This window comes from Arvicola amphibius, chromosome 2 (genome assembly GCF_903992535.2).
Source record: "Arvicola amphibius chromosome 2, mArvAmp1.2, whole genome shotgun sequence".
NCBI classification, from domain to species: domain Eukaryota; kingdom Metazoa; phylum Chordata; class Mammalia; order Rodentia; family Cricetidae; genus Arvicola; species Arvicola amphibius.
Window position 1 is genome coordinate 28,431,901 of NC_052048.2, and position 23,958 is coordinate 28,455,858.

Consider the following 23,958-nt stretch of genomic DNA (forward strand, 5'->3'; position numbering starts at 1 on the left):
ACATCATGCATTTTGATTCCATTCATCTCCCCGTCCCTTCGTATCCACCCTCTGCCCTTTCACACACACCCAAAAAAATTTAAGAGAGAAGGAGAAAAGGAAAATCTCATCGTGGAAGCTGTAGTATGACTCAGCGAGTCCCACAGTAACCCTTTAGTTCACACATCTTTACTTGCACATGTCCATTGCACAGTCATTGGTCTGGTTCAAGGCCTCTGGCTTCTGCCGCACTATGATTGTTGGACCCTTATTGGGACTCCTCTTGGATATCCTGTTGTTGCCCTGTGTCGTGGAGGTCCTGCAGCTTTGGGTCTGCAGGACCTGTCTCTTCACGTGCTCCAGCAGATCACAGATGGGGTAGATGTTGGGATGGGCCAACTCATAGCCCTGATTCTGGGCCTGGGTGGTGCTGGGTTAGTTGGCCTGCCAGCTATCCCTCATCCTCACCACCAAGTTGAGCTCTCCAGCATTGCCCTGACTTGCTCACCCTAAGGAGCAAGGAGCAGAGCCTGTTCTCCTGCTCTCAGGCTTTCCCACACCTACATCACCAGGGCCAACTCTACTGTGTTGCCAGGCGAGGTGCAGGGGCCACTCTCCTGAGTGCTACAGCTGGTAAGGAGCAGGGACAGCTCTCCCACCTGTCACAGGTGGTAAGAGGCAGGGAGTGGGAAGGCGTCTCTCCCTTGAGATGAGGAGTGAGGCCAGGTCTCTTTTCTATTCCCACTTTAATCTGCCATGGTCATGAATGTTTCTGTGCTCCTGTCCTATCTCTGCTCACTCAGAGCAGGTATAGCACTCTACCAAGACATAGCCTCTCAGGAGAGACAAACCTGGGGAGTTGTTAGGGACACATTATCACAGAGAAGACACAGATTAGCTCATCTAGTACAAATGTCCTAGACAGGAAAGCAGTTGCATTTTAGATGTGTCTGTATATAAGTAGGATAGAGATTGAAACATTAGTATCCTAGCAACACTTGAACGTAGAGTGCACATGCATCTGGAAACTGTAGGTCTGACTTCTGACCACAGACTGGCCTATGGGTGGTTCATGCAGTTTCCTGAGGTGAGCACACTTCCCTATACCTCTTCAGGCCTGGGTCTTACCTGTAAGGTAGAGACTGGAACTAGCGGTTCTCCTGCTCCCTCCAGGCTGTGAGTTGAAATTTCTAGTGCAGCCTGAGATACCAGCTCCCAGCACTGCACCCAGAGTAGCAAAAGAGTGCCTATAGAGTAGCTGGGACTTAGAAAAAACTCTTATCTAGCTGAGAGCCTGACTTTTCTGAGGGGTAAATAAGGAAACATACGCTTTCTAATGTCTGATGGTAACTTGGGAAAAAAGGAACAAGCACACACTTTCCTGGATGGTAACCTTCTCTTTTACATCATCTTAAAGAATCTCTTTCTGAAAACTTCCATCTCCACACAGCTACTTTATACACACTTTTACATACATAACACTTGTCTCTCCATCTCTCATGCTTCTTCTGCACATCCAGCTACATCTGCCTTTCAGGACGGGGACACACACACACACACACACACACACACACGCATTCTGTCATTCATCATTCATTCACTTATTCACTCACCACCTTCTACATCTCTCACACTTCTACTACAGCACACACTTCTACTGCAACACACACTTCTACTCCAGCACACACTTCTACAGCAGCACACACTTCTACTCCAGCACACACTTCTACGGCAGCACAGCACACACTTCTACAGCAGCACACACTTCTATGGCAGCACACACTTCTACTGCAGCACACACTTCTACTCCAGCACAACACACACTTCTACGGCAGCACACACTTCTACTCCAGCACACACTTCTACTGCAGCACACACTTCTACTGCAGCACACACTTCTACTGCAGCACACACTTCTACGGCAGCACACACTTCTACTACAACAAAGCCTCTGCACAAAAACATGAATCACATTTTCAGAGTCACACAGCACTTATTGAGTAAATAATAAGAAACAGAGCTAAACTAATCACACTGTTTCTTTCAGGCTAGTGATGTCACACTGACTGGCCAGTGAGTAATGCTTAGCCATGAACATAGATCTAAGTGGTCAGGGTTCCCAGACAGAAAGTGACATTGAAGTTCAGGGCTTAAACAGTAGACATGAGTTGGCTGAACCTTAAGGTAGGAGTACATGCAGAAAGTTCATTATGCTGGAGGTTATGTCTACCACAGTGCTTCATGCCCGACCTTGATTCTTCAATAAATACCTGGGAACTTGTCCTTGTGTCTTAATCTCCAGGGGCAACCAGTTTGGTTTGAATTTGTTCTGAAGTCTAAAATTAGCTGTCTTTTTTCTAGTTTTATTTCTATTCCTCAAAATTATACAGTTTAAGCAGAAATCATCTTCCTGACCATCCACAGCTATATATGTACCCAATCAATGGAATATATTCACAAGATAAACACATAAGCAGTAGGAAAACACCCATAGCTGTTCTTAGGGGAGAAGTGTAGTGGCACATGAGAGAAATTACAGACAGAAGCAGCAAGTCATTTACAGCCAACGTTCCCACAGTCTTTACCTAGTGGGGCTCCCCATCAGAGAGTTATTTGTCTGGTGGGTTGACCTGTTGAATACTAGTTGTCACCTGTTGCATACTCACACAGCCTCCAGCAAATTTCAGAATTGCTGTGCTCTGGATCTAATATGAGCAGGCTAGTATTTCTGTGATTATATGTTTGCCTGGCTGATCTTAGGCAGGACAGGGAATGAAGCAGAAAAGGAAGCTCCAGAGTTTGAGGGCAGCCTGAGCTGAATAGCTGATGCCTCGATGTTCGATTTCACTCAGGACTAGGGGCTGCTGCTACCCGCTGCTGTGTTTTCAGTGCTGTGGCAGAAGAGCCCCTTGTTTGGTTTTAGGTTTAGCTTGGGGGAGGGTGGACCTTTGAATAGAACCCAGGGCCTTGGGCATGCTAGGCAAGTCCTCTGTCATTGAGCCATGGCCCCAGGCTTTAGTTTATTTTCAAAGCCTTTGAAAACTAATGATAAAGATAATGGTAATCTAACATGGAAAAGCCCAGTTACATTAAAGGCGTATTGTTAGCATTCATCCAGTACATGATTAATAAATATTGTGTCCAGGAATAGCATATAGGAGATAATAGTGGGATGCATGATTTTCATGCTTCAAAGCATAAAAGGATCCTTCCTATCAGTGCATAAACTTAACAGTTTCTGGGGAGTGAGTGTTGATTTTTAACCCGTGGAGAAGCTGTAAAAGTCTTCAAGATCAAGCTCTAGCTTTCTTTGGCACCAACTGAAGCGTGGTGGTCAGCCGGCTATGGGAAATAACCAAACTAGCCGTGTCCGAAATAATCAGCTTTAATAAAGGAAGGAAGTGGGGCAAACTTACAGAGCCAGGGTTCCAGCGAAGAGCAGGGAACCAAGAGGGAGGGAGGAGCTTACCCAAACACAGATCTTTTAAAGGTATTTTTTTGCCCTGGAGCTGCCATGCCCCTCAGACAAGGGATTGGTCAGCTACCCCATCAACCAATGCTAGTAAATTCTCCAGAGTGAAAGCAGTGACCAGATGTTTGTAGGAAATCTTCCTGAATAAGAAATTACTATGATATCAGATCCTCCAATCCCGTAAGCTTTATGGTCTGTTCAGAATTGCACAGTGTCAAAATACTTTGCAGTTCATTCCATACATTTGAAAAATTGAAAATGGAAAGCTCATTTTGTGTCTCCATAACTCCTAAGCAACTGCTAGATTGAGTTATGGGGCTGTAGGACAAGTCTGACCAAGACAAGGCCATTTCTGCTTGACCCATCACTTCCAGGGCACCACACTCATCAGTTCTACAGCTCAGACTCAAAGTCTGTGTCCTGAGAGCTAGTTGTTAAAAAAAAAAAAAAACCTCAAATTTTTGTCTACTTAAACTAAACTAAGTATTTCTGTGTAATTTTTGTGCCTACTAGATTTTATCTAGAGACCTCTCTAGGCCTGACTTCCCTTTAGAAAACCTTTCTTTCACCTCACAGCAGTTTACCTTGAGATGGAGCCAGGTCTACAGAATACTCACCTTTTTTCTACCTTAGGAATTTCTTCCATTTGGGTCTCTGGTGGCTCCCTGTTGTGATGGGTCCTGTTCTTAAGTCACAGCATACACTGAGCTGTTTTGGACAGTGGTCCCAAGGCAGCCAGTTCACTGCAGGCTGCTCTCTTGCTTCATGCATCCTACTTAGATAACTTGGTATTGCACCATCCGTGTTAACTGTTCTCTGAGTTACTCAGCCCTAAAAGCAGGAAGAAGCTGGCTAATGCTATAGCCAACTCTTCCCAACAATACTGTTTGGTGCAAAGCTGTAGAAGCCCCATCTTTTCTCCATTTATTTGCTCAGCCTCCTACCTATGGCTTCACGACAGCTCTGTACTAGAGACCAAGGCACCACTGCTCTGTGCTTCACATGCAGACTGCACATCTCCTTGAGTGTCCCAGGTGGAGTTGGCGCCACATTTGGCTCAAGTCCCTTTGGAAATCACATCACTACATTGAGTTCTAGAGTGGGTGGGAAAGCTAGATAATTCTTCTATAGGTCACCATCAGGCCCTGTACTTGCCCTGCACCCCATCTTTTGGGAACTTTGAGCAGAATGGGGGCCCTTAGGATTTTGATTCCTTTGTTGTGTTTCTGTGGAGCTGGAACCCAGGGCCTTCCATGAAACATGTAGTGTGTTCCAGAGCCCAACCTCAGCAGGCAGATCTCTAACAGATCTAAGAGGTGCTGCTAGGTGGGAGAGCACTTACATGAGCACAGGGGCCTGGACTGAGCAGCAGAGAAAGAAAAGAAAATGTCTTCAGAAAAACAAGCATCTATTCCTGCAGTTTCCCTTGGTGGCCATTCTTAAACTATCTGCTATTTGCAGGTGTTTCTAGGCAGCTTCATGTATAAAGCAGAATTCCTCTAGGCGTTTACAGAAGAACTGAGGAGTTAGCATGGAGCCTCTCTTAAAACAAGACAGAACAAATCTTACAACAGTGTTTCTGGGACATAGATGTGGAGAGGATCGTGTGTAGGAACATCAACAATGAGTGTTTATAATAGTGAAAACTAAAACTATACATTTTATACCAGGAGTTTGTTCAACTATGCACACACACACAAAGCGCCAGGCAGTGGTGGCGCACGCCTTTAATCCCAGCACTCAGGAGGCAGAGGCAGGCAGATCTCTGTGAGTTTGAGGCCAGCCTGGTCTACAAGAGCTAGCTCCAGGACAGGCTCCAAAGCTAGAGAGAAACCCTGTCTCAAAAAACAAAACAAAACAAAAAAGACACAAAATCACTTAGAATAATTTTTGTCCAAAAAATGCAAAAGTTAGTTCATGTTGTTATACCTTTTACACTTTTTTTTTGGACATGGGGTCTGTAGCACAAATAATAAAAATCCGGAGACAGATATTGGGGCTCAAGCTGAAGATCAGAAAAGCAGAGTGGCCAGCCACTCTTACCTCAACCTCAGACCGAAATGGACAGTCCTATCCCCACGAATCCTCACACTGAGACAGCGTGAGAGCTGTCTCTTCCCATTTTATATTCTTCTCTAGTACTGGGATTAAGGGCATGCACCACCACTGCCCGGCCTCTATGACTAACTAGTGTGGCTGCTGGGATTAAAGGTGTGTGCCACCACCGCCTGGCCTGTATGGCTGACTAGTGTGGTTGCTTTGCACTCTGATCCAGGGTCCTCCTCTTGCTCTGCCTCCCCAGCACTAGGATTATAGCACACTACCATCTTGGCTTTTCATATGGGTCCCGGGAATCAGGCTCTCATGTTTGCTAAGACCGAACAGACTGAGACACCTCCCAGCCTGTTACTAAAAGCTTGCTACAGCATGGCCAGTAGAGATTATGTGTGTACTCTTGACTCTGTCTTCTGGTGAACGTATGTGTGCATGAAGGTTTAGTCATAATATACATGTACTCCAGTTCAGTGAATGCTACCACATGGTTTCCAGTATAGCTGTACCTCTTTGCACTCATACTGTGTATGAATGTGTGAGAAGTCAAGTGGTTCCACACTCTTATCAGCATTTGATGATATCTAACCTTTACATTTTTATCCATTGTGATGGATATTTAGTGGTTTCTTACGGGTTTTTTTAACTCCTGTTTCTATGATAATTAACAAGAATAAATACGTTTGTATGTATTTTCTAGCCTTTCCAATATATAGTTGATTCTACACATCCTGGGGTTATGCATCCCTCAAATTCAACAATCACAGTTTTAAAATATTTTGGAGAAACAGTTTTAGAAATCAGAATTTGAATTTTCATGCATTGAGCACTCTGTGAGTCCCCGGAGTAAAGCCATCCTTCTGTACCCGCCCGTCTCTCTGCCCTGAGTGTCTCTCATCACTTGTCACTTGAGCACTGGTCACCTCCAGTGTCAGCTGTCTGGACCTGTTTTCCTTCATCACTCTCTAAACACTACAGTACAACAAGAAGTGCTTACATGGCGGTCACATGACATTCAGTATTATGAGTAATCTACAGGTAAGATATGTAGATTATATGCAAGTATACCATTTTATTTCATTATTTTTATAGAAATGAAGATTTTGTTGTTCATGAGGTATCCTGGAATCTGCAGGAACTTCCTGTAGACACAGGCACTGAGTGACAATTGGAATCTTTTGTAAAAATACTATTCTAATTCCTTGGCCTTTTGAATTTGTTGTTTTGCTATTGCTGGTTTGTAGTCCTTTATGTATTACACTGAGTCCCCATCACACACATGCAAAGCAGATACCTTCTCCCATCTGCCAGCTGTTTTTCCTCTCCTAATGATGTCTTTTAAGAGAAAGAAGTTCTTAGTTTTGTTTTGTGGGGGTTTCTTTGTTTTTGCTTTATTTGAGTTTTCTTGTTTGTTCATTTGCTTTTTGTTTGTTTTTTGTTATTTGGGTTTTTGGGGTGTTTAGTTTTGCTTTTGTTCTTGTTTTGGGACATAAGGCCTCACATAGCCCAGGCTGCTTTTCACCATGATATTACCTGAGGATGACTTTGAGCTCTTGACGTTCTTGTCTCCTGAGTGCTAGAATTACAGGCCTGTTTTAATATAAATTAACTGATTTTGGGGGTCTTTTTTATGGTGGGTGTTCTTTTGTGTTCTGCCTAAGAAATCTTTGTACTATAGCCTTGGTAGTGTGTAAGCTGAAGTTTGAAGGGAACAGAGAAGACCAGCATGGCGTTTGTACAGTGTCCCTTTCAACTTGCATGGATCCGGCAGGGGACTTGGTGTGTTTGTGAGCTTGGCTGGTTGTTTGCTTGGTTTTTCTGAGGCAGGTTTTCACTATGTAGCCCAAGATGTCTTTACACACACAATCCTCCTGCCTTAGCCTGAGTCAAGTTTATAGGCAGGTGGCATTGTGTCCAGCTCTCCTGTTTTCTTTTTCCATGTCTTCCATTCAGACAGATTTATTCTCCATCAAGAACTGATTCTTTGTATGATTGGGATATGGTAATGTATATGGTAATAGATCATAAAAATACAACCTTTCCCTACCGTACAGATGATACCTTTGCCATAAACTAAGGAAGTTATCATGTTTGTATAGGTTTTTTTCTTACTACATACATTTTCTTATATTCATAGCTGCCTAAGATTTTATTGGGGTTGCATTGAATCTGTGAGTTAGTTTAAGCAGAATTAATACACTCTTTGAGTCTCCATTTCTTGGTCATGTTATATCCTTCCATTTAAGGCATTTTTTACTTTTGTAGTTCTATAGTTTTTAGGTAGACATTTCACTAGCCTTTCAAGAAAGCAAGTTAGGTGAGAAAGCGGTCAAGTCATCCTGCTTATCACGGCTGATCTGAGAGACAGAATACTAGCGAGTACCTGTATTGGAGCTTTTGAAGTTTGATGGGAATGCTACAGCCAGCTTAAGAAAGATAGTTCCGGGATCTTTTCAGGATGGGAAAGGTTCCTGTATCCCCAGACTCAGAGACGAGAGCTTGGAAACACCATTGACTGAAAGGAAAGGGACTTGACGGGGTTGCCAAGAGGCTATGGCAAGAAGAAATAAAGGGCACTGTGGGGTCATTTTGAGGCAGGATATTTTGTATATGGTGTCACCTTAGTAACAGTGACAGTTTCCCAGACTGGTAAGCAGGACCACACCTCTCAGCACCAAATACCACATGTGGAATGTTCATGGAATCCAATCTGCATTTGGAAATCTTGACTTGTTTTAGCAGAGTATACACTTTCTGTTTTCTCTACTGGAGATAATGTTTCTATATCCATTTTCCATTTGTCCTCCTTTGGGATCTAACTTAGATGAAGGTTTAGTAGAAAGCAGCTCTTCCACAAAATCTTTTTTTAAAAGCCACAGTCTCACACACTATTCACATACAACACTCTTACCCTCCAGTGACCCTCTAGCCTTGGCATCCCTGCCCCACCAAACTAGTTCTTCCATAAAACCTTGCAGTATCCAAGCGACTGGAAGAACATTTTTCGAATGGATATTTACATATAAGGAAAGTAGGGTGCTGCAGTATGGAACTTCAAGCTCACATTACAGAAGGATCTAGCTGACACAACCTGCCTAATGCTGCAACCCTTTAATACAGTTGCTCAGGTTGTGATGACCCTAGCCATAAAATTATTTCCATTGCTACCTCAATTCTGTGATTTTGGCTACTGTTATGAATTGTAATATAAGTATTCTTGGGGCTAGAGGGTTGTCAAAGGGGTCACGACCCCCAGGTTGAGAAATGCTGCTCTAAAACCATGAACTAAGATAGATAATTCCTCCTTTAAATTGTTTATAGAAGATAGTTTGTCCCAGCAAAAAGAAAAATCTATTCCAAAGCCCATAGACACCATGTTATTAATGTAGCAATCTTCTGTTAGTGTGTTTCTGCAGGGCTTCACTGTCTTAAAATTTTATCTCTGGGTACTGGGGGTGGGGCTCAGAGTGTTTGCCTAGCATGCACCAGGCCCTGGATTCAATCCCCTGAACCTCCAAACACAAAATAGATTTTTTTCTTAGCTCTTGTATTTACACATCAGAATGAATTTTAGGGTCAATTATCAAATTCCAAAAACAGTTTTGGGGATTCAACTTGGAAACACAGTGCACTGTTAGGTGAAAATAGATGAGTTTAGCTCCTGTCCTAAATTTTTAAAAGACGCACTAAGGCTTAGCATGGTGTAAGTGGCCCTGAGTTTCCAGGTCACCGTCAGCAGCCAGCAGAGAGAAGACGGATAGTCTCACCTGACGGCTGTACTCGAGAAGCACACTCTAGCTCATTCTTGGCTCAGAATATCCAGAGTCTGACAGACAGTGGGATTCTCTTTGCCATCTAATCTGCTTTTTCTGGGTGATCTTATGTAGTTAATAACAGTAATTACAAGTTAACCTTTGTCAGGCATTTTCATATGTCCTTGTCATTAAATCCTTTAAAACAGCACTGTGAAATGTTGCTGCTCCACCCCACAGCAGAGAAGAGAGGTCAAGGGGACATCAGCTAATAAATGGCAGCCCTGACGCTGAGACCTAAGCCTCCCAGGCACCTGGGTTCTAAATTCTCTTGCCACTCAGTTTTCAGTTCCCTCTTCCTTTCCTGGAACCCTGCCTGGTATTTGAAAATATCCGTCATTGCCTGCTCTTCCAAAGGTCCTGAGTTCAGTTTCCGGCAACCACATGGTGGCTCACAACCATCTGTAATGAGGTCTGGTGTCCTCTTCTGACCTGCAGACATACAAACAGAATGAATGAATGAATGAATGAATGAATGAATGAATGAATGAATGAATAAAATAAATAAATAAATAAATATTTTTTTGAAAAAAAGAAAATATCCGTCTTCCCATCTCATTCCTCAGCTAGCAATGTCACAAGTAGTTTCCCCTCTCCTCACAAACCCTACTTTGAGAAGGCAGAGATGTGCACATCCCTCCTCTCCCCCGGCTCCTCCCTCTCAGCCCCATTTAATTCCACCTTGTGCTTACAACAGCCACTTTCTGGCTATTGCCTTCTGCTTAGTCAGAAGCTGCTGCTGCTGCTGCTGCTGCTGCTGTTTCTTCTTCTTCTTCTTCTTCTTCTTCTTCTTCTTCTTCTTCTTCTTCTTCTTCTTCTTCTTCTTCTTCTACTTTTCTGCTTCATCTTCTAAGAAGATGAAGGCAGTCTTGTCACTGCCATTTAAAATTACAAGGTCACTTGTACTTTGCACGAGATTGGGTTGAGCTCTAGCTCCACTCACAGTCTGGCCCTCAGCTGTCTCTTCAACTCCATCTTCCTCCACCACAGCCCACTGTAGGCTCCAGCATCCTGAACAGTGCTTTGTTTCCTCTGATCTCCCAGACCACTCTGCTTTGGCTCTGGAGACCCAGATCCTAGCCACCTTTAGTGACTCCTTCTCAGGCTCCTCGGAATGAAACAAGTGTGCATTTTCTCTCACAGAGTGTCCTTAGCTGTGCTGGGTTGTGGTGTGCTTGTTGACGTGTTTGCTCTGCCATCGGCCTACGAGGAGTTTCAGGACAGACTGTGAATGCTAGAGGTTTAGAGAACTGCCTAGTGGGTACTAAGAACAGGAGAACATTGGGAATGTGTCTCTCCTCAGCGTTGGGCTATGGTATCTGTCAAAATAATCTCCTCAGCTAACTAAAGCAGTCTAAGGGCCCTGCTGAAACACAGTCATGTGCAGCAAAGGGAAATCTCCCTTGGGCAGGAGCACCACACAATGCTGAGATCCTCAACCCACAGTGTTTGGCCAGGACTTAATCCTGACTTTTCTGGGCTCTATTTTTATGATTAGAGTCTAGAAGCTTGCATGTTTGATCATTCATTTGGATACAGGGAGGTCAGCTCTGTTTGTCGTTCTTTCCTGAAGAATCCCCACTCCCAACACAAGTAAGCTGCCCTCTGCCTCAACTCTATCTCTCCTTTCTCTTTCAGCTTCAGAGTGAGCTGGAGAAAGTCGAAGGGGACAACGCAGAACTGCAGGAGTTCGCCAACACCATTCTCCAGCAGATAGCTGACCACTGCCCTGACATCCTCGAGCAAGTCGTCAGTGCCCTGGAAGAGTCCTCCTGACCTGCTCCAAGGAGGGTGACCAAGGAGCTAGAAAGGAGGATGTGAGGGACTTGAGGTGTCTGCGCACCTCCACACTAGACCCTGCCAGCTGGATGTGCGAGTCCAGCCATGTGCATCTCATGCACTCTGCCTTCTACTTTGAATGTTGTCTCTGCGCAAGTCTCCTTGGTCTCCGTGAAGAACTGCCCTGTCATCAGCAGAAGGGAGCTGGGGAGGCTGGCAACTCTGCCCTTCCAGGAACAGGAAACCAAAAGCCCATTCACCTCATCTGGAGTCCACTCAGTTCTGTGCTTTGAAAGCTCGGTGCTGAAGCCTTAGGATGAGTACTTTCTGCTCAGAGGGTAGAGAAGGAGGGAGCAGTGGCCAGGGACAAAGAGAGGAGTGCTGCCCTCATGTTTACCAGCCTTGCTGTCATGACCATCAGATGGAGGCAGGCCTCACTGTGAACCCTGGCCTGTTGCCTGTCTCACGTGCGCCGCTCTCAGCTGACGGGAGGATGATGTCCACAGTGGTCACCCACTCGCTCTTGTTAAGGCTGTCAGGTCAGTGTGACCTGATGAGAAGGGCCCTGTTGTCCCTGCTCGCAGCTTTGCTCCTCCAAAGACAATGTCCCATAGGGCCATACCGATTCCTCCTGAACATTGCCTACAGTGCTGTCTGCCCCAGGCTACTTAGAACAGGGTTGCTAGAGCGTGTGATCCCTGCCCACCTTCTCAGTCTACTCTTAAGGTACATCCTCAGGGTCATAGCCTCATGCCCTACCTAGAAACTTCTTTTGACACAACTGAGTTTGTCTTATCTCATTAACATTCCTCCCTCCCTCCATTCATTCACTCATTCATTCATTCATTCATTCATTCAGAAAGTATTATGAAATGTCTGCTGTGTGCATACAGTGTGCAAGGCACCCACCTTTGGAAAAGCCTCTGATAGGGAGTGGTGGGGACCCCTGAGACATGCTCAGTTGAGCCGTGCAGTGAAGCATAGCTTCTCCCTCCAGCTTCCTGACCAGCAGTCTTTGTTTCTCACTGTAGAGTCCTCAGAGGGCTGAGCCCCTCTTTGCCTGTGAGGTCCCGTGTGGCAGTTGAGGACCATTGCTGTCAGTGTTGTCACCCTGAGAGGTTTTCTGTGTAGGGGGCTGTACTGACCATTCATGTCAGCTGACTGCTTCGCCCATGCATGCATGCCCCATGGACGCGGCAGCACCATGCCGAAGCCAGGTGCAGAGGGCAGTGCCGTAAGATAACCGGGCTCTGAGAACTAGACAGCGCAGCAGACACCAGCCCTGCATGCATGTCCCGGGACCTCATGCAGCTGCCACTACTGCCACATTCAGTCACTTCCCCGTTCCCCTTCTTCCCTGCCATACAGTGCTCACTTGTTTGAGACACCGAGGTCTGAGTGGACTCTGCCAGGAGCCAGAATGATGATCGCTGCTGCTCAGTTCTCTCAGTTCTTTTTCATTGTAAATCCATAGAAGACACCGTATTTCAGGGTAGGAAAATTAGAATCTGATTTTATGCCCATAACAACTGGAACCACCACCTAGTAACAGCTTCACTGGCTACAGTGGAATCCAGAAAACAGAGTCCGGGTCCACAGGCACAGCCTGGAGCTGACACTGGCCAGCTGTGGGGACCACCCCGGACAGACTCCTTGCTGTACCCACTTGGTCTTTGTCTGCCACTCTTTACCTGCTTCCTTCTCTCTATTTTACAACTTTTCTCCATCAGGTCCCTCCAGAGAGGCTGCAGGAAGCCAAATTTGTAGGACAGACATTATCTGATCTCTGCATAGCAAAGGGGTCTCCTCCTCAGGTGGTAATCCCGTGACTCAAATGGTTCTGGAGACTGTGGAGCTACAGTTGAACCATAAACATGCCTTCTGTGGTAGGCGAGGCTAGTAGGTTAGCTGGCATTCGGATCTTGCTGACTTTACATCATTCACTTAGCCAGAATTCACTAAATGCCCAGCTGCCACTGCACCAGGACACGGCAGCCCGTGGCTGTGCCTTGAGAGCTTGCTGCAGGCTGGCTAGGACCGTCCCCTCACCTCCATCCACTGTCAAGCCTCATACCCTTTGCACCTAGCAGCTCCACCCCAAATAAAGGCCATCGTGAAGATGCAGTAAGAAATGAGGGCTGGGACCCAGCTTAGGGCTCCTCCTAAAGCAGCAGCATATGAGCCCCGCATCCCAGGCCTTCAGTGAGTGACTGACTGGTGGCACATCCGAATGGGATTAGCAACGACTTAAAGATGGAGACGTCTGAGTGGGCTTCAGCAGCCGGAATGTGGAGGGCATCCCCCAGTTCCTGTCAGCCTTGCTTCTCACGCATCTTCCCAAGGCCTGGGCGTACCTCTTCCTCACCTGTGGGCCTTAGAAGTTCTAGGAAAGCAGACTGGGCTGCGACGACCGACGGTCCTGCAGGTCAAACTGTGACTGGCCACATCCCATCCCTCTGTTTGGCTTCCTGGGAAGAATGTGTTGGCTTACTTTCTCCCTCGGGAGAGATGACGTCAGCGCAGATGGTTCTCACATGCTACCGTCCTGCCCCTCCACTGTTGACACTGGGGTTGGTTTGGCATCGCACCCTCCTGTGTGACTGAAGCAGAGGCCCACTGGCCTCCCTCCAGGTCTTTGAAGAAGAGCCAAAGCAAGGACATGTCACTACGTGGAATGTAACACCCACCCCGTGTCAGCAGTGCCAGTGACTCTCAAGCCTGCCTCCCCAGCCTTCCCTCCTGCCTGCAGAGTCCAGAGCCCAGGAAAGGAAGCAAGAAGGATGAGCTGCACCACAGGCCTGCTGGGCACCTGCCGTCACTGCCAGTCTCGGAGCTTTGGACCGTTCCAAGGCATGTTCCCTCCTGTGAACCACGAGGATGTCCAGGGAAGAAGAAAGCACATGTGACCTGGGGATCCTTCTGAACAAAATGGCTGTCTGTACTCTTTCCAAACAGAAACTTTCCAAACTTTTAGTGTCAAAATTGTAACCAAGTGTCTCCTGATTCTTCCCACTGTGTTTGGCAAGTGCTGTGACCCTATTGTAGGTGCTTCTCCTCCTGCCTCTTTTAAGGGAGAAGTGATTTTAGGGGTTGATTTGGGGGAGCGGGTTATCTGTCCCGTCCCACCACCTCTTTTGTTTCTCTGCTTGTTGATATTGTCTGTGTGATTCAGAGAACTGGGGCAGTTACATTGTGTCCATTGTTGAGAATATTAAAATATTAAAAAGTAGTTATAGAACTGAAAAATTAAGGAGCTGTGTTTTTAAAAATGCAAACCCATAAATAATCATGTTAACGAAGGAATTCAAGCTATGGGCAGCCTAGCTCCTCCCACTCCAGGTTGGTGAGGTGGTAGCCAGGCCAGCCCCTGGGAAACACACTGACCACACTTGAGGTAGGTGACTGCCTGGGAATAAGAGACACCCACTCAGTGGAGAAATGAAAATCTGGGCTCCAAGACTCTCAGTCACATCAGGGTTTTCTGTACCTCAGGACCTCTGGGTAGAGTTCAGCGTTGTTGGGGGTGACCTGAGGATCACCCTCCCCTCACATTGGATCAAGCCTTGTGTGCCTAGTGTCATGTGGTAACCTGGGCTTGGGCCTGCTTGCCAGGCCACAGGACCTTTTCCTGCCCACTTGGTGCTATTTCATCGTGGCCATCCCACAGGGCAGCCTAGTCTCTAGAGCCTGCAGGCCGGTGCCATGGATGGCCCTCAGAGCCTGGCTCTCTCTGGCTTCAGATCCTCCATTCTTCTCTTTGAAGCTTTTTAGACTCAGACCCCCTTGGCTCCAGAGATGCCAGAGTCAAGAAAGGAAGTGAGCCAGGCTGAGGCAAGGAGATCCACTCTCTGCCACAGTGAGCACACCAGCCCAGCCCCTCTTCCCTGCCACACCAGTATTAAATCCATCCTTGAAAGCATCTGGGCCCGCCTGAGGCACATGCCAGCCATTGCGCCAGCTGCCCAGTGCAGACCAGAAACCTGTCTTGCGTAGCAGGCTGTCCCAGGATGGGGAATTTGGCTTTATTCTGCACCCTTCCTTCAGAAGAGGCATGTTGCACTTTAGTGGGGAGGCCGAGAACACTGGGTACGGCTTCCTGTAGCTTGAGTCCCTGTAGGTAGCAGTGGTGGCAGCCTGGTGGCTTGTGTGAAGCAGCTGCAGCTGCTGCCTTCAACTGTGCACATGCGTGCAGTTACTAGCGTCGAATTGCCCGCCTGATGATGACATTACAAAGACATTGTGTTCTGTTCAATTTTGCCTTGGTAATTATTGTAAACACTCTGTTTGATTTTTTTTCTTTTTTATTCACGAACTAAATCCATCAGGAAATTATAAACTTATTTAAAAACTGTGTGCTGCAGCCTTCTTTAGTCTCTGCCAGCCTGGTCACACCCCTGTGATGAGACTGGATACATTCTGGAAAAGTAAGGACCAGTAGTCCCCAGGAAGCCATCTGCAGTGCAGACTGTAATCTGTGCACTCCAGGTTCGAGGAGCTCCACAGCAGACTGGCCTGCTAACACAGGGCTGGCCGCAACAGAACTGCACCCTTAGATTCGCACTCCTACTCTGATTATCTCCCAACGTCCATTTCCAACCCCCTTTTCCTTTCCACCCTATTCCCAATCAGGTCGTGCACATTAGCTCCGACCGCGTTATGAAAGTGTCCATTACCCAGGAGGACTAGAATAGTTTACACCAAGATGGCAGAGGATCACGTATGGCCAGCACTGGGATTCCCACTTCAGGGATGTTCTGACGCCACCTTAGATGCGGGCTGCATCTGTAACCGCATCACGAACACCAAGAGTAAAAGCCAGGAGACCCATGCGTAATTGTGGACATCATTGTCCCCTCTGGCACAACTTGAGACCTTGTGCCCATAAACAGTGTTCTGGGGCATTTTAGAGAGCTCACATTCTGGTTAACTTCATATCTGTGCCTGTCTTAGGAAGGAAGAAGAAATCCATGCTGTGCTTGGCACATTGGCTCCTGCCCGTATCCCCAGTACTCAGGAGTCTGTGGGGGGAGGATGAGCTGGAGACCAGCCTGGGCCACATAGTGAGACCTGTCTGCTCCCTCTCCCGTCTGTGGAATTATGGCACTTGGCTGAGGGAATCAAGCACTTTCAGGTCCTTTTCCTGGCAGAGCAGCTGTTGAGACACAGACAGGCAAAGGAGTACCTGGCCCTACTCTCCAGACTGGGGAACGGCGCTGTGCCTGGTCGCATCATGAGAAGTGGGAACAGATGTGACTAGCAGAATGGCCCCTGTGCTGCACAGCACAAAGCCACAAGCACAAACAGAGCACATTAGTCAGCAGTTTCCAGAGTTCCCCATTCATTTTTTGTAAACTGACTTAGTCACTCCATTGTCAACCAGAACTTCACTGCAGAGGGTCCCAAGCTTGTGTATGGTGCACAGAAACCCACGTGGGTACGCACCAACTTTTTTTTAAATGGGAATAATGAAAACAGACATGAGGATAAAGCATAATTATGTTTTCCTTCATGAGAGATCCTTGAAAGCACAAGGTTACTCTTCGGCATACCTGTGAGCTGCTTTAAAAAGACTCAGCTGTGTGTTGGAGAGGGGCGAGGAGCAGGATGTAGCTGCAAAGAGATTGGCCCACCAGTGGGTGCGTGGAGCTGGGTATCAGGCTCTCAAGCTCTACTAGTAAGCCGCGCTCCTCTGAGTGCTGTGAGGTCTCCCTGATCAGCCTCAGAGACCACTTGTCTCTACTGTGCTTTCCCGGTCAACACACATGAGCCTCTTCCCCAGGATCATGCATCCCATTCAAAAATGGCTTCCGTGACTGCTACTGGAGTCACCTGGGTACACAGACCAGTACTATCAGCCTGTTGGCTGACTGGCTGCTAGGTTCTGGTGATGGCCTGTTGTACCCCATCCCCACAGCAGTCCCTAGCGAGAACCCACTACCCATTTCATAGATGAGGTACAGACAGGACAAGAACCTTAGTCCAGCCAGCATGGCTTGGCTGAAGATCCAGACATGATAGCTACAATGTGGCTCAGATGACGGGGTATGCCCTGTATGGGGAAAGCCCTCTGCTGTCCTGAATGGGTGGCCAGCTGGGGAAAGCAACACCTCACCTGTCACCACAAACTCTTAAGACAGGAACACCTCCCCCCTGAGGGTCTGGAAGGGAGAAGCTGCTAAAGCAGAATAGTGGCCCCGCACCAAGCGGTGTCCGTCAGCACGGGGTCCGCTGCCTGCTATGGATTCACCTCTACCTTTTCTGCTGGAGAAGCTAGAATGCAAGCTAAGTAGCCCAGAGCTACATGGTCAGCTAGTGGGAGGCCTGGGTCACTCCTTTGTCAATGGGTTTCCAGGCTTTTCTGGCTCCACACAGAGCCCATGGTCCTGTCATAGGGCCATGGTGTGGTGGCATCAGACAGACTCCTGCCAGCCTCAGAAGGGTGGAGGCATCAGGGCTATGTTGGCTAGGGGTTCAACAGACATAGAAATGATGTGTCAGGCCTGCTCCCTATCAGGTTGGATATGAGTCACACAGTTTTGTGTTGTTAGGCTTCTGACATCATTGGGTTCCTGAGAATCAGGCAATTAATCACTTACCGTTCTAGCCATCTTCTGGCTAAACTTTCCCAGGAAGGAAGGATGTAGGCTGGTAGCATCACATCAATGTTCCTGACACATACATCACCCCTTTTCTGCGTCTTCTTAGGAGTAGACAATTTCCACACAGCACACAATGGCTTATGGGGTGCCGTGGTGTGTTTGTTTGTCCCAAAAGTCCATGTCTTTGAAACTTCCAAATTTATGTTGATGGTATTAGAGGTAAGGCTTTTGGAAGGCAATTAGTGTTCAATGAGGTCATACGAGAGGCACCCGAGCTGGCACACTACCCCATCACCAATATGGTGTCTTCTGTTGTATTAGCATGAACTCTGCCAGGTACAAGATGATGCCAGCCCTCTGTGCTCAGACTTCCAGCCAAATCAGCCTCATCCCTTATGACTTGCACTCTCAGATAGCATGATACAGCATCAGAAAGTGGACTAAGACACAGGTGGCACAAAACATCCACACTTGCGTAGGACATCCACAGCCACGGGCCAAGCCCGCTGTGTTACATTGTTCTCCCCAAGCTGTTTCTACAACTGCATGCTGACTCTCCCACAAGGCCATGCCTGCTAGGTGTAGCTGTCCCTAAGCGAGGCAGACAGATGGAGACGGAATACTGGTCATTCTAAGCTGACGAGGAACCAGCGGAAGCCTTGACCATGCCTGCAGGTACACAAGGAGCTAAGGTGTAGAACAGATTCCCAGCTGAGCTTTGCTGCTGACTAAGTGTGTGGCCTCGGAGACATCACCTTTGACATCCAGCATGTACTTTTTACAATAGCGTAGTGCACCCCCCCCACACACACTTCACATGTTTATAACATGCAAACAAGAGGATACACAGTCTAGGCTATGACTCAGAGGGAGAGCACTTGCCCAATGTGTGCGACCTGTGTGGTCCATTCCCACAACATGGCGGGGAATGAACGAGAAAGCATCGAGCACATGGCAATGAGGAGGAGGGCTTGACGCCTGACAACCATTTGTTGTACTAAACTCACTTCAGAGCCTAAGCTCGCTTTGGAAACGCATGGGCAAGCAGACAACACGCTTTGCCCTTCAGAAAGGTTGCTGCTGTCTGAGCAGATCTGCTTCGAGACCCATCTCTTCCGTCTGAAATCCCCCTAACAGAGAAATCAGCTAAAGCTGAGGTGAGAAGGCTAAAGCCTAGAACACAAAGTTTTCCAGAGAGGGGCAGGGGTCACCATCATCCTCCCTCCTTGGGACTGTGGCCTGCCTTCCTGTAGTTCGCTGGGTGTGGGCCCCAGTTCCTCCCCCAAGGGAGTCAGATGCCAACAACCATCTTGTCCTTCCTCAGCATCTGGGCCCCACTGCCCCCTTTGCTCCCTCCCTTCATGAGGATGGGATCATGAATAGGAGCTCTGCCTGCCCGGGCTCTTAGTCACTGTGACAAATGAGACACAGGGAGCCTGGAACCCAATATGGGATTCTTTGGCCAGGCCATCCCATCATGGAGTTCAGCCCTCAGCATGCCAACATCCTTCTTGGGATGTTTCTAAGCTCCCAGACTTAAATGTTGAGAGGACACCAGAGTGAGGTCAGCCTCAGAGTGAGCGGGACCTTGATCTCCACCCGCTCCTTCCAGGACCTTGATCTCCACCTTCTCCTTCCAGGACCTTGATCTCCACCTTCTCCTTCCAGGACCTTGATCTCCACCCTCACCTTCCAGGACCTTGATCTCCACCCTCACCTTCCAGGACCTGCAGCTTGGTTTTCTTCTCCTGTCTCTTCATTGGCCACAAACCCCTGTAAGCAAGGACTATCCTTTCTCCTGGGTCCTCTGCAAGCCTATGCACAGACCCGAGCTCACCACTCCATTAAAAAGGACTTGCTTTCTTCCCACTAGCTTCTTATCCCAACATGTTCTTTCCCACAGTTGGCCCAGCTTTAGCTCCTGCTTCCTGATGTCAGGTGGGAAATCCTGCCCCCCGTTCTCCCCCCAACATACACACTCCACCTCCAGGCTGTGGGGCTGCCATTAAGGCTGTGGTAGTGATAAGCCACAGGTGGAGCCTGTCTGTCCTGAGAAGCAGCTTGGAGGGAGATGGCTGGGCTCTGACCCTGCCTGCTGCTCAGGGTCCTGGGTGAGGCTCCCACCATCTGGGGCCTCCTCTCCTCCCCTGCTCCAAAACCCTGGTCCTCCCAGCCACCCCCAGGAATTCCCACGAGGGTTTCTAAGTAGCTGAACCTGCCTTGGGGGAAGGGAGCAACATCCTGGAATCCGGGGCAGGTAACAGTCCTCATGGGCTCATCGGATGTCCTGGGAACTTGCCAGGGATTGAAACGTAACCAGTGTTCTCCCTAGCATGAGTGTATGTGCACAGCCAACGTGTGCAGCCCTGCCTTCTCGCACATGTGTGCACACGGCGTATGTGTGCAGCTGTGCCGACACATACGCAGTGGAGTCAGCCAAGTGAGGGTCTCCACGTTAAAAAGGAAATGAGTAAACAGCGTCGACATTTTTGTTTCCCTCTGAGGCTTGCAAAGAAGGTGTTAAGAGCACAAGATTTAAATCATAAACTTTGTGAAAAGGCCAACGGCCTAATGTGTGACTCTTGCCAACTTGGACGTGCTCCTCAGGGTAACGCTACACTGAGCTAACGCAGAAGGAATCGTGGGAGGGAAAGGCAGGATGGGAGCAAGCCGCAGAGTCAACCGAGGGCAGACCAGCTGGAGCCCCAAGGGCCTCCTTTCCTTTTTCTAGTTTCCCCCCTATAGCTGCCTTGGCTGATAGAGCCTCTGTCAGGCCTAAAGGCTTCACAACAAGGTAGGGGAGACCCAGAACAAGCCCAGATCGCCCATGGAATGATTGCTTAACGATCAGGAGAGACCGCCAGAGGGCATGCCGACTGGACCCCTCACCTCTGAGGAGTCCCGTTCCTCTCTAGCCATCTCCAAAGACAAGCTGCCTCTTCCATGGGTGCAGGAACCATGCTCGGCACTGCACAAGATGCCCGGGTGCAAATGAGGCCCCCTTCTTGTATGGAAATTAAACCGAAGACATAAACCTGCAGTGATTGTGCAGTTTGGGACCACATGGGGATAATCACAGGAGCTTGTATAGGGCCAATACTTCCCTCCAATCTAATTCTGCTCCATCACTGCCCTCCCCTTAATGGCCCTCTCCAGGCCCAGGTTTCACTTAGCCCAGCGCCTGGTCCTAATATCTGCTCTTCAACACTTAGAATTCGTAAAGGCATCTCTGCCCCACCAGGTCCCTGTGATTTTGTGTCATTGAATTTGCAGATGCTTCACATCTCCCACCCCTGTCTGAACAGGTCCCTCCCTCACCGCTTTCCCTGTGCACCTGGAATAGGGGCCATTCTGGTCAACTCTTTAAAAAAAAAGTGAGCCAGGCAGTGGTGGTGTAGGCAGTGTTCTGTCCCACTGGCCAGTTCCAAATAACCACACAGAGACTTAATATTAGTTATAAATGCTCAACCAATAGCTCAGGCTTGTTACTAAGTAGCTCTTACAACTTAAATTAACTCATATTTCTTATCTAAGTTCTACCACGTGACTCATGGCTTGTTCCCTTATTTTCTACACATCCTGCTTCCTCTGCATCTGGCTGGAGATTCCTCAGACTCTGTCCATTTTCTTCCCAATGTCCTCCTAGGCTTTCCCTCCCAATCTCTTCCCACCCAGCTATAGGCCAGTCAGCTCTTTATTAACCAATGAAAGTAGCACATATTTACAGTGTACAAAGATTGTTCCATAACAGGTGGTGCACGCCTTTAATCCCAGCACTTGGGAGGCAGAGGCAGGAAGATATCAGAGTTTGAGGCAAGTCTGGTCTACAGATTGAGTTCTAGGACAATCAGGACACAGAGAAATACTGTCTCAGAAAAACAAGAAAAAAATGTGTGTATGTGTATATGTATATTTGCGTGTCTGTTTATGTGTGTGTGTCTATGTCTGTGTGTATGTGTGTGTGTGCACTGTGGGATAATGTTCTTGTACACTGTAAAGATTTGTCACTTATATTAGTTTACTAAAAGGCTGATTGGCCAGTAGCCAGGCAGGAAGTATAGGTGGGGCAACCAGACTAAGAGAATTCTGGGAAAAGGAAAGGCAGAGAGTCAGTCACAAGCTAGACACAGAGAACGCTAGATGAGAATTCTGCAATGAGAAAAGGTACCAAGCCTTGTGACCAAACACAGACAGGAATTATGGGTGAATTTAAGTCATAAAAACTAGTTAATAATAAGCCTGAACTAATAGGCCAAACAGTTTATAATTAATTAAGCTTCTGTGTGTTTCTTTAGAACTGAATAGCCGTAGGACCAGGCAAGACAGAAACTTCTGTCTACATCTGTATCTGTGTTTATGTGTGTGTGTTGTACCTGTGTATGTGTTTGTCTGTGTGTGCGTATGTGTCTGTTTGTGTATATGTATGTATATATGTGTGTGTTTACAGGTTTATGTGTATGTATTTGTGTTAGTGTGTGTGTGCCTATGTGTATGTGTGTGTGAGAGTGTATGTATGTGTCTGTGTGTATGTGTGTATTTGTATGAAGCATACATAAATGTATTTTATTTTGAGGTCGCATCTCTCCTTGGGACCATGGGCTTGTTGATTGACCTGAGACAGCTGCCTGTGTCTCCCCAGCACTGGGCCCCCCAGCACATACCATACCCAGTTTTCTATGTGAGTTCTGGGTGTAGTGAGGGGCTGCGGGCAGGCCTGCTTTTCATCCCGCCCAGCTCTCGGCCACCTGGCTAGCTTATGCCCCAAAATAACAACACACAAACTGTATTCATTTAAACACTGCCTGGCCCATTAGTTTCAGCCTCTTATTAGCTAATTCTCACTTATCTTGCTTTAACCCATATCTAATAATCTGTGTAGCACCACAAAGTGGTGTCTTACCAGGAAAGATTCAGCATGTCTTACCTGATGGCTGGCTTCATGGTGACTGTCCCAGAGAGGAGAGGCAGAGCAATTGCCTGAGGCATCTGCCTCACTCCCAGCATCCTGTTCTGTCTACTCCACCTATCTAAATCCTGCCCTATCAAAAAGCCAAGGCAGTTTCTTTATTAACCAATGAGAGTCCTCCATCAGCTGGGGATGGAACTAGGGCCTCATGTTTGTACATGTACAAGCACACCATAGAATGGTGTGCCTAGGCCACCATTCTATTCACGGGATTTTCTCCACTGAGTAGCCCTGGGCTCTGAATGAGACAACGTGAAGCCTTAACACAGCATCAGGGAACTGGTGCGGAGGCTCAGTGGTTGAGTACCTGCAGCTCTTGCAGAGGGGTTCAGTTCCCAGCACCCACACCAGTGGCTCGCAGTCACTTGTATCTCCAGGGCATCTAATGTCCTCTTCTGGCCTCCATGAACACCTACATGGATACGCACATGTACACACAGACAAACACGTCAATAAATACAAATTTTTAGATTTTTTTTTTTTAGAAGATAGACTGGGTGGCAGGCTCAGCTCCTGGGTCTCTCTGTGCTGCTCTTTCTGTCTAGCTAGTGCTTTGGGGACTGACTGGCCCTTTCCGCATACCCAGAAACACTACCACACTAGGCTGTTAAAAGCACCAGCCCGGCTGGTGAGGGAGCACTGAATTTGAACTCTCCCGGGGTTGGCCGCGGCCGCCTGGAGCCTGGGCCGTGAATGTGTCTGTGGTTCGGGTGGTCCTGAGGACCCCTCCTGACGTTTCAAAATCACTTCCCAGATACATGTGTCTGTAGGTGGATAAATAGCCCCGGGGTTTCTGCCTCTCCAGCCAGGGTTTTTTATTAAATCCGTGGCTGTGAATTCCACTTCCTCCGAGGAGCAGCGGGAAGAGAAGGCTCACAGTGACAACAACCAGTCACCTGTGCACAGGTGGCAAGCCGAAGTACCAAGGAGACAGAGGAGCCTGCAGCCTGCCTCCCCCTGCCCCCGCATCCCTGCACCTGCCTGCCAAGGGCTCTTTAGACAGTGTCCCATCTCATGCCTGCTGAGCCCTTGCAAGCAACTGCCTCGTTTTATTTTTCTCTAATTTTTGCCTTTGCAAAAAAAAAAAAAAAAAAAAAAAAAGCATCACAAAAATGTTTCTTCTCTTTCTCCATCCACAGTGATCAGAGCCAGAAAACAGTGCTGGCTTGTAGGCCTGACTTCTCCCTGCCGGGTTGTGGGCCAGGGAGGATTTCAAGGTCAAATCTACTCCCAGAAGGGCCACAAAGGAATTTCTCCTAGATGTCTGGGACATAAGTCCCAGCTGTTTGCAGCTGGGCT

At 47.7% G+C, this 23,958-nt stretch overlaps 1 protein-coding gene across 5 annotated transcripts in view; it reads left to right on the forward strand.

Moving 5' to 3' along the window:
* Erc1 (ELKS/RAB6-interacting/CAST family member 1) overlaps window positions 1–15,445 on the forward strand; it is a 327,887-nt gene extending 312,442 nt beyond the window's left edge. For all 5 annotated transcript variants that reach the window (XM_038318227.2, XM_042054451.1, XM_038318230.1 and 2 more), the window contains one exon: window positions 10,954–15,445. In XM_038318227.2, coding sequence (XP_038174155.1) covers window positions 10,954–11,091 — 138 coding nt within the window. In that variant the 3' untranslated portion in view covers window positions 11,092–15,445. The remainder of the gene's footprint in view (window positions 1–10,953) is intronic.
* The last annotated feature ends 8,513 nt before the right edge of the window (window positions 15,446–23,958 follow it).